This window comes from Coffea eugenioides, unplaced genomic scaffold (genome assembly GCF_003713205.1).
Source record: "Coffea eugenioides isolate CCC68of unplaced genomic scaffold, Ceug_1.0 ScVebR1_1039;HRSCAF=1825, whole genome shotgun sequence".
Taxonomy (NCBI): domain Eukaryota; kingdom Viridiplantae; phylum Streptophyta; class Magnoliopsida; order Gentianales; family Rubiaceae; genus Coffea; species Coffea eugenioides.
In genome coordinates this window covers 4,338-14,920 of record NW_020861410.1, presented here as the reverse complement: position 1 = coordinate 14,920, position 10,583 = coordinate 4,338, and the positions used below count along the sequence as shown (strand labels likewise).

Sequence of the window (10,583 nt, the reverse complement as noted above, 5' to 3'; positions counted from 1 at the left end):
GTTTATGTTCGCGGTGTTTAATTGTAGAGTCTGCTCGATGATGCCCAGTAGTGTATAATGAAAGATAAATAACAAATAAAAGTTACATTGAAATTGGCTCTATGAATGTAAATTTCAATCTTATCCAAAGGAAATAAGACATAGAACTAAAGTTATATTGATCCAAAAGTACATTAGTAATGTAAATATCAATCACGTTTGGAGGAAACAAGATATACAATAAAAAGTTACACTGATCCAAAAGTACCTATACTTTGAACAGCTAACTATAGTCTTGTTTCGTAGTGCTTTTTGGACACCTCAAATTCTCAAATAACTTCTTCTGCCATAAGGTTTTCACCACAAAATACTCCAATATCAACATGCAATCAACAATACTCCTCCAATGAAACTAAGAGACTAAACTTCGCCCGTAATCCTCAGTTCTGATCAAGTCAGATACAAGGAGAAAAAGAACTTTCAGAGAACATTGTGCAAGTTTCTAGTCTGGGGAATTGAAAAGTTAAAACATATATGACATAAATGTAGAAAGCGATTACGGAGAACCAGCCAAAAAAAAATCCCAGGGGGAAAAAGGAACAGTTAAAATTCATTAAAAAAAAAAAAACAGCTGACAAAACCAGAAAAAAGGGAAAGGGAAAAGAATTCAGATTTTGATCAAAGCAAAATTATTATCAGAATCTGCTGATGGCAGTCAAGCATTATCCTACATCAAATGAGAACTTATTAAAACAAACCACTATGATTGCATACTCTATCCAAACAAATTGCCATTTAGGCATTTGATTTGTCTCCAACAATTTCAGCCACATGGTTAATAATCTTCTATGCCAAGCATCATTGTATGCCTTGAATATCGAGAAAATGACTGGCAAAGCGTGAGACAACAAATTCAGAAAATGTGAAAGAAAAGAAAAAAAATGAACTACATGAAGAAGATTTTTCACATTTAGCTATTTATGAAAGAACAACAAAATTTGAAAGAAAGGAAAAATCTGCTTTCACTGTGTATGTTGACAAAATTATATATCTTAGATTAAATAATCAAATCTAAACATTTTGAGTGGCGTAAATAAATCTTAAAGCTTTTAGCAGAATTACCATCACTAATGCTTCAAGCTTCATCACGATCCACTTCAATTAACCTAAAAATGAATAATATTAAATAGGTTAGTCGAGCAAAAACACAACTTGAAAACAAAAACAAAACCATTTCTTATACAGATACAGAAATATAAAAGGTTATTTAAAGTTTTTAAACAAAATGACAATTCACTTCCCCAATTCTAAAATGTGCTCAGAATCTAGTAGCTAGCTAAGACGTCTCATTCTTGGGCAAACGTCTTTTTACCTAGAAATACTAAAACCATGTAAATTAAGGACCATTATGTAACGTTCTTGTTCTTCAATTGGTGTTCTTTGACATAAATAGAATGAAACACTTGTTCTAATTTTTCGTTATGAAAGAAACAGAAATGATACATAGATATAGTTTTAAGAATAATTAAACATAAACATTTTTTATTGCATAAAACATTTTGCTCTTGTTTAAAAAAAAATTTCTTCCATCCCTCCCAAATTAACATTCTTCGCTCTCTCCTACCTTCGTTGAAGAAAAACTACCAACTGGGGTTGGGCCAAGTGGTAAGCAGCTTGGTTCCGCTTAAGCAGGTCTCGGGTTCGAAACCTGACGTATGCAGCTATCCTTGTTGGGAGACTCACCCACCACAGCCAGGTGTGCGACCCGGGTCGACCAACGGATTAGTCAGGGCAAAGCCCTGGATACCGTGGCAGGCAACCAAAAAAAAAAAAAGAAAAACTCAATTAACTGAATTCTTATCAGTAAATTACCACAATAAACATAACACATCAGTACTACTATCACTCATTATATCCACCTACTATCAATATCACCAATTTATTAAAAAATTCTCTAGACTAAGCACTGAAAATAATGCAATTATATTAAAAATTTCTCTAGACTAACACATCAGCACTGCTACCACTCATTATATCCACCTATTATCAATCTAGCATAGGGTGTGTGAAACTACAATACGAAGCAAAACAATAGCAACAAAGCCTGAGGATTAGCAGAAAGCAAAGAACTTGTGTTTGCCAAACCATAAATAGGCATTAAGCACTAAACATCTGAATTCTGAATGCATTTCCAAAGTTTCACATCCGAATTGATTAAGAAACCAAAATTAAAGAAAAAGCCAACTGAAAAAATCGGAAAAAGGTAAAGAAAAACAAATCTAGATTTTTTCATCAAAGAAAACTATCAAATTCTGCATATGATGAATTTCAACCAGCTAAACCTCTTATTTCTTTTGGGTGGTTCTGCTTAACCAGCAATGCAAAACATAAAGGACCGAGATTGGAATCTGAAATATTAAAATCTCCAAAAAAATTCAACTCCTATAATGCAGATACATGTTAAATACAAATACTAAAGCAAATCATATGATTTTTTCCCAAACAAAATCTGCTTTTTTGAAGCAAATCATGTCCACATCATGCCTGTGCTACCATACGTTGTGCTATAGCCATAATAAAAATCTCTTCTATAAGATCGTAAAGCAAATGACTTCCCAAAAAATGGCAGAAATAAATCTTGGTGAATATATCAACATGAGTAAATGTTTTTTACCTCCTGCAGTCTTCAAGGCAATAAAAAAACACTGATTCCTAAAGCAAAAATATTTACCCAAGCAACAGTAAAATGTTGAGATCTAAAGACACTAAGCCAAGTATAACTGAGCAAAACTTCTCTAGCAAAACTACTGCATTGGGCAAATATGCAGCCATAATTTCCTAATCTTATACCTGTTAATGGTCTCTAAATACATGCTAGGAATAAACTCTCCACATGTAATAGTCTTTTATACACAGACATACATATACTAAACATTTTAATCTTTTGTCCAAATCAAAACATCATATGCAAAAAACAGATAGACACACAGACCAGCCATTTTTGTAATAACTGATTATCTAGGTGTGATATTTCAAGTAAACCTCTTTTTGTTCCTAATACAAGAAACACACATGGAACAAAATGTTATCTGGTGATTAGCAAATGAAAGATAATGAACAAATTATACCTTAGCAGCATCTTCCAAGGATTTGTGGTAGAGTTCACTACTTAAATTCTGCAAAATGAGAATCAAGAACCACCAAAATAATTCAGCAGAATGCAGTGTTTTATCACCAAATTACATATATCTTAGGCAGCATCTAGTTGAAGTTCATACGGAGTTGCTCTGTCAATTGATAAATCTTTAACAGGCCTTCTATGCTTGTTCTTTCCCATGTTAAGACTCCTCTCACTCCACTGCCAATTAGTCCCGCTCTAACTTATTTTGTCTAACCTGTTAACATATTAATTAGTCATATAATAATCCTTTAATTGCTAAAAACACATGCCATACACAATATAAACCCAGAAGGAAAACCCATCTAAAATAAGTTGCATGATAAAAAGTAGGAAGGCTACTATTATCAAACTGTTCACTAATGAATTAAAGGAGTGAATTTCAAATTATTAGAGCCAATTTTCACATTCAGTTTCTACCATCTATAATTGAGCATAGACTTTTCTGATTCATGACATTTGTTCAAAATCTGGTATTTTGATAAAATAGAAGGCTGAAGGAAAAAACTCATCAGAAGATTGCACCTATATAATATCCAACCTCACACTTTTTCTTTTGTCTAAACAAATAGACCAATCAAAATATTATGGGTAAAAACCCTGCACCATGACAAAGATTACACATTCGCACTCATGGGGAAAAATCTTAAATAGAAGACCTCTCCAAGAGATTAGCAATTAAAAACAGATACAAGAGTTGAGAGTAGCGATTTACCTGCGTATAACCATTTATAGAATAGCAACGAAGCAGGTCGACAATCTTCTTGGAGCAAGATATGTGAATAAGGCATAGGCAAGACAAACTGCAGACATATTTCTATTATTTCGACCTATAACATCAGAAGGCGTTAGGGAAAAATTTCTCAAATTTCTTACATGTGTTTTGATGCTTCATAGACATGGGAAAAATCGAGATATGCATATGGCAAGAAAAACAAGAAGAAGTCAGTAATAGAAAGGGAAGGATGCAGCAAAGCACATTTAACCATATAGAACCTGTTTTAAATAAGGGATCAACAAAAACTTACAAAATCTGATTAAAGTGTTGGAGGAAATTTGTAATATTTCACCTGCAAGATCAGAATTGTAATATTCCCCAATTTTATGAATTGGAAAAATTTATAATGATTTCATCAGTAATCATAACTTTCAATGAAATAGGGTGAAAACAAATGCTATTGAACCTGGACTAAAGATCTTAAAGGAATGGAGTAGCCAAAGAAGACTTGCAACCTCTTATTGATGAATTTACTAAAATAGGTAATACACTAAAGAAACTGACTCTAAATCTAAAGGAAATGCAGTACCTTCACAAAATTTCATACTCCACTTTTTTCAAGAATAGTAAATAGGGTAAAGTGACCAGAAAACTATAGTAAAATGCTAAGAAAAAAATGAAGAGAACACTAAAACATCAAAACATGCCTTTAAGGCTAAATGAAAAAAATTAGCCTCCTTTTTGCTTTGTTCCTTCATCTAACAAAAATTTAGAATAAATAAATATCAGAAAAATCCAATTTATTAGGAAAAATAAAAGAAAAAATGAAATTATATTAACTTTTCTCTATGGGAAAAAGACAGAGAGCTGACAATGCTCACCTTGAGAAAAGAATTCGTAGATCTTAACATCTCAAGCTACAACAAACATTTGAAACTTATGAGAGAGCATAGATAATTAATATGTTAGACCATCAAATCTATCATAGGATATGTGAGACCACAATAAGGAACAAGAAAATGAGAATAAAGCGTAAGGATTAGCATGAAGTGAAGAAATTGTGTTTCCCAATTAATAACCAAACATTAAGCACTAAACATCTAAAATGCATTTCCAAAATTACACATCCAGTTCATACAGATGCAATACTTTTTAAGTTGAATATATTCCTTTGTAATAAAATCCAAAAGCATAACATACAAAGGACACAAAAGAAGGGGGAAAGGTGATTTGTTGCTTTTAGCCAAGGAAAGATTAGCAAAAAAATGCCAGAAAAAAAAAAAAACCAAAGGCAAACCTGAAGTGAACATTTTGCCAAAAACTGAACTATTCTTTCCTTCTTCTCGTGCTCCATTAGTCTTCAAGATATGCAAATCATGTCAATCTAGGTGATAAGAAAACAAAACAAAATATTAACAGATCATGATTTTGTTTAGCGAGTTAAGGAGACTTGCCTGTTTTTTTTGGAACACCCTTTTATTTCCTCTTCTTAGAGGCCGAGAGAGATTTTTTGTGGCTCCCAAAAGAAAAAAAGAATTAACAGAAAACTTATGGCAAGCAAAAAAGGAAGAAATTATACATAAAAAAGGGAAAACGAAGGTGAGAAAATAAAACCTGTGAGTAGCCAGATGAAAAAATAGTGAGCGATCTACAAGATCACACAAAAAATTGTGGTCCAAAAAAAAGTAACAATTGATGGTCAAGGATGCAAGTAACAATGCATCAGAAAATGCATGTCAAGGATGTACAAATTAAAGGATAGAATATAGAGAAAAGAGTAAAAGAAGAACAAAATTAGAATAACTAACCAGTGTGTATGAAGAAGTCCAACACTGCAGAACTGAATAACAACAGAAGCTATCAAAGAAACCATGATCATGTAAGAGATAATAAGAAAAGGTGACAAAAAAATGGGAGAGAAAAAAGAGAAGCTGATTTGGTGATAATAATTTAGAAGGGACAGAAAAAAATTAAAATGGTCGAACCAGTGCATGAGAAAACAGTAAAGCAAGCAAGAAATAAGAAACAAAGCAGTATGACAGCAATTCCGAAATATTTGAAGAATTAGAGAAAAACAAAGGAAAGCGAAGCGTAAAACCAACATGCTCACCAGGAAGCAGCAACGGCAACACTAGCGCAAACTAAAACCAAACCAATAAATTGGGAAAAAGGAAGGTTCAAAATAGCTAAAGAAAAATGAAGAACAATACTTATGAGGCAGGTCTGCCATTGGCCGATTGGAACTCCATTAGTAGATGCACAATTATCACTGTTCATGATGATGATCAGTAGAAAATCCGCTGTGAAAAAATTGCCGACTTTCATGATGATGATCAGTAAAAGAAGATATCTAGGCTCCTTTAACATTGTTTTTTGAGCAAAAGGATCCATAGGGCATTAATTTACTCTTCACAATTTGTGTTTCCTCACTACAATTCAGTGAGACAAACATGAAAGAATATTAATTAAAAATGAATACCTTCAGTGCATTGGCTAATCACATCAGTTAATTTCTAGGGACTTCATTTTTTTTCCTTTTGCAAGATGAGTTTTTGCTTGATTTTCTGATGACTTCAAATTTTTAATTGAGATGTGATCATTGCCAATTAATAGATGGTTCCTTTTATTCCTTTATTTTTTATGGTTGGGTGGGGGATTGGGTGGAATTGTTCTAATATTGCCTGATGAAGAGATGAAATAATCTTGCAAAAAAAAGTGAAAAATTTCATTACATGTTGTAGGAAAATAATTGGGGCTCGATACTACCTAAAGCATTATGAGGCTGAACATGGCCCTGTTAAGGAAAAAATGGAATTCCGTTCACCTAGAGACAAAAATGGTCATGGAACTCATACAGCATCAACTATCGGAGGACGAAGAGTTCCTAATGCTTCTTCCTTGGGTGGATTCGCCAATGGTACTGCCTCTGGTGGCGCTCCTCTTGTTCGCCTAGCCATCTATAAAGTCTGTTGGCAACCTGATCCTCTAGATGAAGTAGTATGCCCGGACGGTGATACGCTTGCTGCCTTCGACGATGCCATCAAGGATGGTGTTCATGTTATTAGCCTCTCCATTGGTAGCAACACTAGCTCTCCGTATGCTGAAGATGGCACTGCAATTGGATCATTGCATGCCCTGAAGAGAGATATCATCGTGGTATGTAGTGCTGGTAATTCAGGGCCAACTCCATCATCTGTGTCAAATGTAGCTCCATGGCTCATCTCAGTTGGTGCTAGTAGCATTGATCGAATATTTCAATCAACAATTGTTCTGGGAAATGGCCTGATTGTTCAGGTACTAAAAGATAATCCAACAATCTTAATATTGCAAATGAACACTTAGATCTTTACCTTTCCTCAAAATATGATTTTGCCACACTCAGAGAACACTTACTGTATATGTTAACAAAAAGATCACTAACTGTAAAAGAAATGGTGACAAGTGTACTATATCATTTGCTATATAGTACTTGCCATTCATTATTTTTGCCAAAAAATTTTTCTTTAATCAGAAGAGTCATTGTCCATCAATTGCAACATGCACAAATAAAAAAAATTTAGTGGCATTTCCAACAATAATGCATGGTAAATTATTTTTGTTTATATGATATCAAAACTTGTTTTTTAATCTTCACAACAGGGGCGTACAGTAACGCCATTTAGGAAGACCAAGAAATATCCTTTGGTGTATGCTGTTGATGTGGAAATCCCGGGCAAAACCACCAATCTGACTACCGGGTTTGCATTTTCACCCTTTCTTCAGTTTCTTTACTCCTTTTTTTTTTTAGACTTCACCTTGGATAACATACACCATTTCTACTCATTTATGAGCAAACCTTACAGGGGCTGCTTTCCTGGTACGCTTTCCAAAAAGCTTGTTAAAGGCGAAGTTGTTTTCTGCTGGGTAGGATTCATTTCTCAGGCATTGGAAGTAAGAAGAGCAGGGGGAGTGGCTGCCATTTTTGGCAACCCTTACGGCGGAAAAGGAGTAGATGAAAGCCCTTTCCTACTCCCTGGAACAACTGTGCTTCAGAATGATAGAGCAACAATAGTGAGTTATATATTGAATAATGAAAATCCAACAGCAACACTTTTCCCAGGAAGAACTATTATTGGTACTGGACCAGCTCCATTTATGGCTCCTTTCACAGCACTAGGTCCAAATGGAATTGAACCAAATATTCTCAAGGTAATTTTACTGTTTAACATGAAAATTCTGTAGGTAATTATTGTTGAAGTAAATTAATGCGATCCATAATTTGGTAACGGAACAATGTTCTTGCACTTGGGGGGAAGGAATTCAAAAGATTCAAAACAATATAGGTGTTATTCTGCATAGAAATATTAGTGTTTCTTCCTTCCACCCTATTTTGAGAAGGGTATGAGTAATCTTTGTGTCGTTAACAGTTTCATGTCTATTACATAGAAAATGATATATTATCATTTGGAATAAGCTAACATACCGTGCTCTAAAAAAGTTTTTCTCATCCAAATTTAGTATTCTGTTATCTTTTTTTTTTCATTTCCAGATGCATAATAGAAAGAATTGTAGCTGTTCTCTTTTACTCAATTCCTTAAAACTTATAACTCAACAAGTTTAACTCATCCAGCAAAATAAGAATAGTTATGCTTCTTAACCAAAATACTTACACTTTTGTCAACCATTTCATTTTATTTTTTTCCAATCTAGTTTTGCACAGTTCTCTCATGGATTTTAAAATTCAAATATTTAAATTGATTAGTTTCTTTTCCACAAAATATTCATATTATTAACAATAGTTGGTTGAATTCTTTCATTCTACCAGCCAGATATTACTGCTCCAGGACTAAACATATTGGCCGCGTGGACTGAGGCATCGCCTCCAACTCAGCTTCTTCAAGATCATCGAGTTGTTAAGTATAACATTGCATCAGGAACTTCTATGTCTTGCCCACATGTGTCTACCGTAGCTGCATTGTTAAAAGCTATACATCCTGATTGGAGTAGTGCTACAATAAGATCTTCTCTAATGACCACAGGTTGTACATTTCTATTACTTTTTAGTTTTTACACCTGTTCAGTATAATCTCTAATTGACACATAGGTTAGTATGTTATTTCTTCTTCGCCTCATCTATACAAATTTTTTTTTTACTTTCTTTACACAGCAAGAAGGGTCAACAATGTACAGATACCAATAACAGATGCAGCGGAAAATATAGCAACTCCTTTTCACTACGGGGCCGGCCATTTTCAACCATCAAAAGCTGTAGATCCTGGACTTGTTTATGATGCAAGTTACACTGATTACCTTCGCTTCCTTTCTAGTAGTGGCACAGCTTTCCTCGATTCATCATTCAAATGTCCAAAGCATGTCCCTCCTCCCAGTAATCTTAATTACCCTTCACTTGCAATTGCAAAACTCAATAGCACCATGACTGTGAGTAGAACTGTCACAAATGTTGGTACTGGTAATAGTACTTACACAGTAAGCATTGTACCACCCCCGGGCTATACTGTTGAAATCCTTCCAACAAAACTCTACTTTAGCAAAATAGGGGAAAAACAAAGCTTCAGTATTACAGTAAAAGTTGCTGCAAGTATAAAGAAGACAAAGTTTGAATTTGGATGGTTTGCATGGAGTGATGGAGCTGGTCATGTTGTTAGAAGTCCTATTGTAGTATCAGCAGCATAACTTTCTTGAAAATTCCAATTGTACTTGTGTTACTTGACCAATATAAGATGTCATTAATGTTTCTCTTGTTCTGAGTATTCAGGTATTGTAATTTCTTCTTGCATAATAAAATGAGAAGGAAATTATAGTTTGAAGTGGTCATCCCTTTTGAGAAATGTTGCTTGCATCTCATTTGCAACATATATATATATATATATATATAGTATTATTGACTATAGATGTTTACCTATCTCAGCATCCATCATATTGAATTAAATCTTGTTGAAGCCGCAATTGCTGACCAAAAGAATTGTGGTTCGTCCCACATCGGAGGAAGGCTGAGGATGCCTTCCATTTTGCGCCTATAAATATAGGCCTCATATGTTGAAGTTAATTGCACCACTCAAGAGAGTAATTTGGGCTATTAGCTTCTTGAGTCATTTAGCCCATTCAGTTAAATATTTTAGGCTCTCTTGATTTGAGTTTAGAAATATTTTCTAAACTCTTTTGTAAGTGCCTATTGGCCTAGGAACCACTTTCCTACGGCTTTTGTATTTCTTCTTCATAGTAGAAATATTGCTCCTCCCTCGCCCGTGGACGTAGGTCAATTTGACCGAACCACGTAAATCTTCTGTGTCTTTTATTTGCTTTGTTATCCGTCTTTATATGGTCGGTTTTACCGCCTAATTATTATATGGCTGGTATCTACCGCCTATCTATTATATGGTCGGTTATACCGCCTACTTTGTGCTAACTTGAGTTTGTCTATTTCCTGGCCCGGTCCTAACAAACTGGTATCAGAGCTGGTTGTTATATTTTGCAAGACAGGTTCATCTGGTGGGGCCCGTTCATCTGGTGGGGTCCGTCCATCCTGTGGGGCCCACTCATCCTGTGGGGTCCGTTTATCCGTGGGGCCCGCTCACCTTGTGGGGTCCTTTCATCCCGTGGGGCCCGCTTATCTCGTGGGGCCCGCTCACCCTGTGGGGCCCGCTCACGAGACTTGCATATTTGTTTGGCCAGTTTTTTGAGACAAACTTCAAGTTACAGAATTTGTGG

At 34.8% G+C, this 10,583-nt stretch overlaps 1 protein-coding gene and 1 long non-coding RNA gene across 2 annotated transcripts; one reads left to right on the top strand and one right to left on the bottom strand.

Annotated features, from left to right (window-relative positions):
* Window positions 1-3,299: 3,299 nt before the first annotated feature.
* LOC113754774 lies at window positions 3,300-4,246 on the bottom strand. The gene is made up of 3 exons (XR_003465371.1): window positions 4,186-4,246; window positions 3,873-3,987; window positions 3,300-3,374 (listed from the first exon to the last, which is right to left on the bottom strand). It is a non-coding gene; the product is annotated as an uncharacterized LOC113754774 (long non-coding RNA).
* Window positions 4,247-6,071: 1,825 nt separating this feature from the next.
* On the top strand, window positions 6,072-9,548 carry LOC113754775 (subtilisin-like protease SBT5.6). The gene is made up of 6 exons (XM_027299038.1): window positions 6,072-6,163; window positions 6,617-7,169; window positions 7,515-7,612; window positions 7,718-8,063; window positions 8,680-8,893; window positions 9,022-9,548. The coding sequence occupies exons 1-6, from the start codon at window positions 6,072-6,074 to the stop codon at window positions 9,546-9,548; spliced, it is 1,830 nt and encodes a 609-aa protein (XP_027154839.1).
* The last annotated feature ends 1,035 nt before the right edge of the window (window positions 9,549-10,583 follow it).

Excerpts from the sequence above, each read along its gene's own strand:
- LOC113754775 (XM_027299038.1), top strand. The coding sequence starts at position 6,072 with ATGAAGAACAATACTTATGAGGCAGGTCTGCCATTGGCCGATTGGAAC. Across the intron at positions 7,170-7,514 it reads GAAATGGCCTGATTGTTCAG|GGGCGTACAGTAACGCCATT; the intron begins GTACTAAAAGAT and ends TCTTCACAACAG. Across the intron at positions 8,894-9,021 it reads ATCTTCTCTAATGACCACAG|CAAGAAGGGTCAACAATGTA; the intron begins GTTGTACATTTC and ends TTCTTTACACAG.